The 7,347-nt window shown below is 40.7% G+C and overlaps 1 protein-coding gene across 1 annotated transcript; it reads left to right on the forward strand.

Annotated features, from left to right (window-relative positions):
- Positions 1 to 4,640: 4,640 nt before the first annotated feature.
- On the forward strand, positions 4,641 to 6,968 carry LOC139552007 (immediate early response gene 5-like protein). Its single transcript, XM_071363343.1, has one exon. The coding sequence runs from the start codon at positions 4,809 to 4,811 to the stop codon at positions 5,730 to 5,732; it is 924 nt and encodes a 307-aa protein (XP_071219444.1). The 5' UTR covers positions 4,641 to 4,808; the 3' UTR covers positions 5,733 to 6,968.
- Positions 6,969 to 7,347: the final 379 nt, after the last annotated feature.

Below are 7,347 nucleotides of genomic sequence, written 5' to 3' on the forward strand. Positions count from 1 at the left end.
TACACACAGCCTACATCATTGTCCCCATATTTGCTAAAGTAACGTCCTAGTCAACATAGCTAATAGAACTAAGGTGTTAGTAAACCCACTATAATCATGCAGTAAAGTTACAGTGTATAGTCAGCAAGCAGTTACAACAGCGGTGGCAATAAATTAATAAAACCAAAAGCTTACCTTGACTTGGAAAAGTTCCAGTGTTGTGTTCGATAGTCATAGCCAGCTACTGTTGACTAACCCCATTCTGTACAATTTGCAATACCGCGGCATTCAAACGAGGCTGCAACGAAAACTAATGGGACTGTAGCAACTGTGTTGGCATCAAAATCTGGGGTGTGAACTACGTTTCTATTCAAGCATTGATTGACATGGTAATGGCACGATAGTATTGGAGAAAAGTTGAAAAAACTGACCTCTCCGACGCTGTACGTTAAATTGTGACGTGTCATGACGTAACATGCAGCACGCATAAAGCAACTCATTCTGTGTCGTATAGCCTCTCTCCACCAGGTGTAGCGCTTCTCTCGCAGATTAAAAACAAAAAACGGACAGGGACAGGAGGGATACCTAGTCAAATGTACAACTTGAATGCATACATTTTTTTCACTGCAAGGCATCATGACTCTCAAAAGCTGCAACAGCCGCTGTTTACTTCTGAAGATAACTTTAGCGCCACCCTAAAAACCTGATTCAAATTCGACACAAACTTTCAAATAGGTATGTAATGACACATTATATAAACTCTTTATAGTGTTTTATTTACATTTTAGAGGTGAAAAGTTGGACAGATCGGGTGAGAAAAGTTGTTTCCCCACATGGCTCATCTCCCCCTTTCCCTCCCCGAAACCCTAATAGGTTTCGCTTCCCCACCCGCCATTTTTAAAAAGACCCGACGGAGCTCATTGCCTTGAATCATGCAGAGACGGGCATCATCAAGGGCTCGTCATTGATTTTGCTTGAAAGGGGAGAAATTGTGCTTTACAATGGTATTCATATTACAGTTGACCTGGATTCCGTTTTTTTGGGGCACTAAAATAAGGTAAATTGTACGTTACAGTGCGATGTGCAACTGTGCGTTAGCTAACATAGCATCCCTCTGTTTGAGCCGGGTGTTTGAGTAGGTTAAACAAGCCAGCTGCATTTGCTAGCTAAGTGAAACTGAAAGTGAAAAGATTTGATGAAATCACTCTCTTGCTTCTCCTTCATTTTTGAAGAAATTAATTTGTTCAAAAATGTTCAACAATTGTCTTTCTCTCTCTTTGAGTCAACTACTTACCACATTGTATGCACTCCAGTGCTAGCTAGCTGTTGCTTATGCTTTCAGGACTATATTCATTATCTGATCCTTTGAATGGGTGAACAAAATATCAGTTCATGCTGCAAGAGCTCTGATAGGTCGGAGGACGTCCTCTGGACGTTCTCATAATTACTGTGTAAGTCTATGGATCGGGGTGAGAACCAAGAAGCCTCCTAGGTTTTGTATTGAAGTCAATGTACCAAGAGGACGGAAGCTAGCTGTCCCCCGGCTACACCATGGTGCCACCCTACAGAGTGCTGTTGAGGCTACTGTCGACCTTCATTGCAAAGCAGTGTTTTAATTTATTATTTGGTTATGTGAATATATTTAGTATAGTTTTATGTAAAAATGATAACTTTTTCAATGTTTAACTTTTAAAAAAAAATGAAATTCACTTAGGAGGATGGTCCTCTCCTTCCTCCTCTCAGGAGCCTCCACTGCTCTCAATACATAGCTAAGAGAAGAGAAAAGAAGCGGCCTGGCTTCCCAGGCATTGTTAAGATGCAGCGGCGCTTCTCTCTCCTTCTGAGGAGAGCCGAGCAGGCAGAACATCTGAGACAGCGCTGCAATAGCTGTGCTGCCTTAGATCTGCTATATCTGCATGATTCTCCCATCACTCCCTTCCACACCACTTCCAAGCTGAGGTGGGGAGGGAGGGAGAGTGGAGAAGAAAGGGAGGGCGTAGAGGTAGCTTGGTGAGGTGTGTGTGAGAAAGAGAGACTGCATGCAGAATTTTGCTAAAATATCCTCCATGTACAGCATAACACACCAAATAATGCATGCAGAGCAGAATTAGGCTAATAGCCGCTAATTATCCAAATCCAGAAAATAACTGTTATATTATACAACCACCTAAGAGGAAGCGATTCCCAAACCTACCATACCAAAGCCATCACCTACAGAGAGATTAACCTAGAGAAAAGTCCACTAAGCAAGCTGGTCCTGTGGCTCTGTTCATAAACACAGACCTCCACAGAGCCCCAGGACAGCAACAGCATCACAATAGATCCAACCAAATAATGAGAAAACAAAAAGATAATTACTTGACACATTGGAAAGAATTCACAAAAAAACTGAGCAAACTACAATGCTTTTTGGCCCTTTGGTACACAGTGGCAGAATACCTCAAATTAATGAAAGCCTTGACTATGTACAGACCCAGTAAGATAGCCTTGCTATTGAGAAAGGCCGCCGTAGACAGACAGGCTCTCTCTCCCTCAAGAGAAGACAGGCTATGTGCACACTGCCCACAAAATGAGGTGGAAATTGAGCTGCACTTCCTGACCTCTTGCCAAATGTATGACCATACTAGAGACACATATTTCCCCCAGATTACACAGAACCACAAAGAATTTGAAAAACAAATCCAATTTTGAAAAGCTCATATCTATTGGGCGAAATACCACAGGGTGCAATCATTCATGTTGCCACAAAAGGGCAACCAGTGACGAACAAACACCATTGTAAATTCAACCCATATGTTTATTTATTTTCCCTTAACTATTTGCACATCTTTACAACACTGTATATAGACATAATATGACATTTGAAATGTTTTATTCTTTTGGAATTTGTGTGAGTGTAATGTTTACTGTGCATTTTTTGAATTGTTTTTTTCACTTTTGTTTATTATGTATTTCACTTGCTTTGGCAATGTAAACATAGTTCTCCTATGCCAATGAAGCCCTTTAAATTGACAATTGAATTTAGAGAGAGAGAGAGTGTAGGGGTCTGAGGTGTGAATCAGGTGGATAATTTTGAAATGATTTACAATATTAAACAGAAATATGTTTACTATGAAAGGGATGCAATAGATAAATAGCTTTGTGGTTTGACAATCAGACATACTCTACATTGGATAGTCGTGCACTACATTGCATGCATGTTATAACACATGCACTACATACAAATAACTTGTATGTACAGTATATGTCAACTGATATGCAAGAAAACAGTAAATTGATAGATGTGACTGAATGTAGGCCAATAGTATAGGTCTCTCTTTTTTCTCATTGTTTTGTCTGTGCAGGAGCAGTTTTTTCTAGATTCTTATTTTAAAGATGTCCTTCAGAAATCTTTTTTTTTACTTTAAAAAGGGAATATCCCAAATTTAAATATATCAAAGTACACACACTAAAGTGTAAAGAATTTTTTTTTTGTTGAGCAAAATAGTTTTTTTTTTAGACAACTGCAAACTTCAAGGGGTTGGTCTGATGGGAATCCGTGATGTCATCGGCCACGCCCTTGCTTGAGGAACAATAGAGGAGCAACATAGATCAAAAGAGCAACCCCCCCCCGGCCCCTCCACTTGTGCGATGTCATGACATACCTGAACCACCTATAGAGATGTGCCTTTTGTTAAGCAAATCCGGTGTTAAATTAGGGGGAGACTAGTGTCCCTTTAAATGTATGTAGTTCTGTCCTTGAGCTGTTCTTGTCTATTATTGTCCTGTATTATGTCACGTTTTATGTTTTGTATGGACCCCAGGAAGAGTAGTTGCTGTTTTTGCAACAGCTAATGGGGATCCTAATTCTCACATTGACCAGTGGAACTGGATTTCTACTCAACACATTGGAAGCTATTGTGAGACCAATGTGTGACTAACATAACCTAATGGATAGAATACAATAAGTAAATAATGACATAGCACAACAACAAAATGATATGTTATTTGTTTGTCTATTTGTCAATGTCATTTCTTGTTTTTATAGCAAAATAGTTCAATAGCAAAATAGTTCATATTTCCACTGTTTCCTGATTGTAGTGTATAGCCCTTATATACATGATGGAGCAGTTGGCTTTTAAAATGTACACACATTTTATTTACACCTGATAAGTGTATATATATTAAAATGTAATCAGAATAATTCAGAGGTAGTTTAAGAATCAATCCATCAATCAAATGAGAAATTAATATCATGTGCATAGACAAATATTCAATATGTTCTTATTCTAAACACTAAAACTCATGTTTAAGTGCCCTAGACTTTATTTTTGTTTGGTACAGAATTCAGATCAGAAAATAATTTGACGAAGATTAATATCCTCAATATTACAGACATTTTTAAGACAGAAATAGTTTCCCCCATGTTGTAGGCTTGTCACAAAGACACGCATGTACTATTTGACCGGGCGCTTTAGCCCAGTGAGTCTCATGAGAGCATTCCAGTTTGGTAAAGTCAGTTTGGAATTTGAATAGCACAGAAGAACCGCCTCTGTCTGATAGGGCCTGATCATCTCATATGGGTGGAGTTTGCATGTCAATCAATGGCGAACGCGGGTCCCTATTGGCGCAAGCCGTTGTGGGCAGACTCCTCGAAATATATATACTCCGGCAATGTGTGCCTAGCAAATGATTTCTTGCTCGCTTACAGAGGGAAGCGGACAGCCGTGTTCAATGTTTCACCACAGAGCTGACTTAGCCTTCGCCCCCAATAGAAATATCGTGACTTCCACTGAGAGAAAGTCGCTTTTCTGCGTCAGAGAGGAGAGGGAAACGACTAGATCACCATCATGATCAACACGATGGAGTGTGCAGTGGATGCACAAAGTCTAATATCTATTTCCTTACGGAAGATCCACAACTCCAGGACGCAGAGAGGAGGCATCAAGCTGCACAAAAACCTCCTGGTGTCCTATGTGTTGAGGAACGCCAGGCAGGTCTACATGAACGAGAAGTACGCGGAGATTTACAGGATGCAGCAGTACGAAGAGGTGATGACCGTCTGCAACGAGATCCAGGAGTTAAACCCGCTGGATTTGGCCGAGGATTGTGAGGAGCAGAGGGGGGACTGCTGCGGCAACGGCGGGGTGAGCGAGCCGGCGAGTCTGTGTTGCGCTCTGCTGCCAGTGAGCCAACTAGTAGCAGTGCAGTCAGCGCATATGCAAACCCCCTCCGCCTGCTCCGCGCCTCTCTCTCTCCAAAGCGACGAGGTCTGCAAGGAGACAGAGCCCTCGTTTTACCAGAGCTGTTGTGCGGAGGCTTACCCTGTATCGAATTGCGAGTTTTCCCCGGTGAACAACTTACACTGCAACAAAACGACGGTGCTCGATTTGGACACGCACGTAGTGACTACTGTGGAGAATGGGTACCTTCACCAGGACTGCTGCGCGTCTCTCCAACAGTGCTGTCAGGGCGCACAGTACTCAGGCAAGAAACGCAAGGTTGACTTTGAATATTATATATCCGATATTGAGGAGGTACCGGATTTTACGCCGTGTAAAAGAGCGAAATTTGAGGATTGTTCCTATGCAAATTCGGAACACTTGGACACTTCGAACATTTCCAATCTGATCTCGATCTTCGGTTCGGGGCTTTCGGGGCTGGTGAGCAGACAGGCGGACTTAGAGCAAGCCTTAGCCTTGAACGGACAGTTCTGTAGCAAACAAGCCCTATCGAGTCTTGGGGCATGGACTAGAGCTATAGTAGCTTTTTGACTCCATGGGAAACTAGAATGAAACACTTTATGAAATTGTACAAAGTATAAATCAAATCGGCTTTATTTTTTTGCAGGAAAGGGTATTTAAACATTGAACCGTTTGTTTGTTGACTTTCGTTTTCAAAGGGAGGGAGAGAAAGGTTGTTGCCGCATGTGATGGGCAAGCTTTAATTTTAAACCGAAAATGTCTACATAACACATTTTACATAATAGTTGTGCATTTTATCTAACGAAGTTGATTTCGTTGCCTTAAACCCAACGCCTGGTAGCTGGTACTGGTAGCTGTTGTTGCTAACATTGAAAGTGGTTGAATGTCTAGATCGCGGATTATGTTGTTGATCACTCCAGAACAGTTTTGAACACAATGTCTCGTTTTAAAGACACTACACAAGTAGTGTGACTGAATAGCAATCATATAATGTAGCCCCAGCTCAACCTAACTGGAAAAGTGTGGCCATGGATGGCTTTGCAAAATGCTTTTGTTGTGCGTCGAGGTTTCATTCGGCAAATAACTAACAGAAAGCTGTAACAGGCTATGTATACACAAGCACGGTTGTGTTGTACTTGGTTATCATGTCGCTATCTCTGGGTTGATATTTAAACCTTGTGTATAGAAACTCTTATTCTAAGCACATCAGTGGTAGGCTATGTTACATGGGAACTATGTGGTACATTCTGACCACATATACATTGACAGGTGAAGGCGCAATGGTTCAGACTTAAATTTCCCTATCAAACTCCTGGGTGCATTAACTCTGAACCAGCTTGCTGTGTCTCCATCGATCTGGTAGTTGTACCCAACGTCCCACCTCACCTCTGATCAGAACCATTAATTAGGTCACTCCAACTCCCAGAGTGCATGTGTAATCTAATAAATCCAGGTAGTTTTTGACAGTTTTGGTTGTTGAGCGCCCCCCTCCCACTTAACCTATAACAAAAAGTTATTGATCAAGCCTTCACAGTAATTCATGATGCCAACATGGCTTGGGTTTGTGAGTTTTTGTTTTATTTTCTTAAGTCGTATGACCTTTTGTTCTAAAAAGGCAAGCTCCTGATTTAGCCATACATCCACACATTATAAGCACTATGTGTACTGAAAGATGTTTCCAGACGTCCTCTTCATATTTTGTTTGTATTCTTGTATTTTTGTGCATATTAAATTGTATATCACCGGGTAAAACTGTTTAAGAACATATTTGTTAAATTTATAATCTTAATAAAAAATGGAAAACAATCAACTCTCCTTGATTTATTGTTTGAATGGCACATGCTGGTCAAATGTTATTTCCTATAAGGGAGTGAGGTTGGCCTATTTGGTAACCAGTGTTACAAAAGAACTGATATGTTGCATAGGCCTACACCACATTATCTTCTCACATCATTGTAGACCAGGAAGACCTGGTTATCAACACAAAGATATCCATGAAATATATCATGTATTTTGGGATACTACATTTAATTCCAAGAAACTCATAGTATAGCCAACACTTTTGTATAGCTAGACCTTTTTGGACTATTATTTACAGCATTACTGTTATTGATGGGGCAACCATGTTTAAATGTAAAAAAAGAAAAAGAAAAGTAGCCTGCTATGAGTTGTTACAACGTTGCAA

The sequence above is a fragment of the Salvelinus alpinus genome, chromosome 24 (assembly GCF_045679555.1).
Source record: "Salvelinus alpinus chromosome 24, SLU_Salpinus.1, whole genome shotgun sequence".
Classification (NCBI taxonomy): Eukaryota; Metazoa; Chordata; class Actinopteri; order Salmoniformes; family Salmonidae; genus Salvelinus; species Salvelinus alpinus.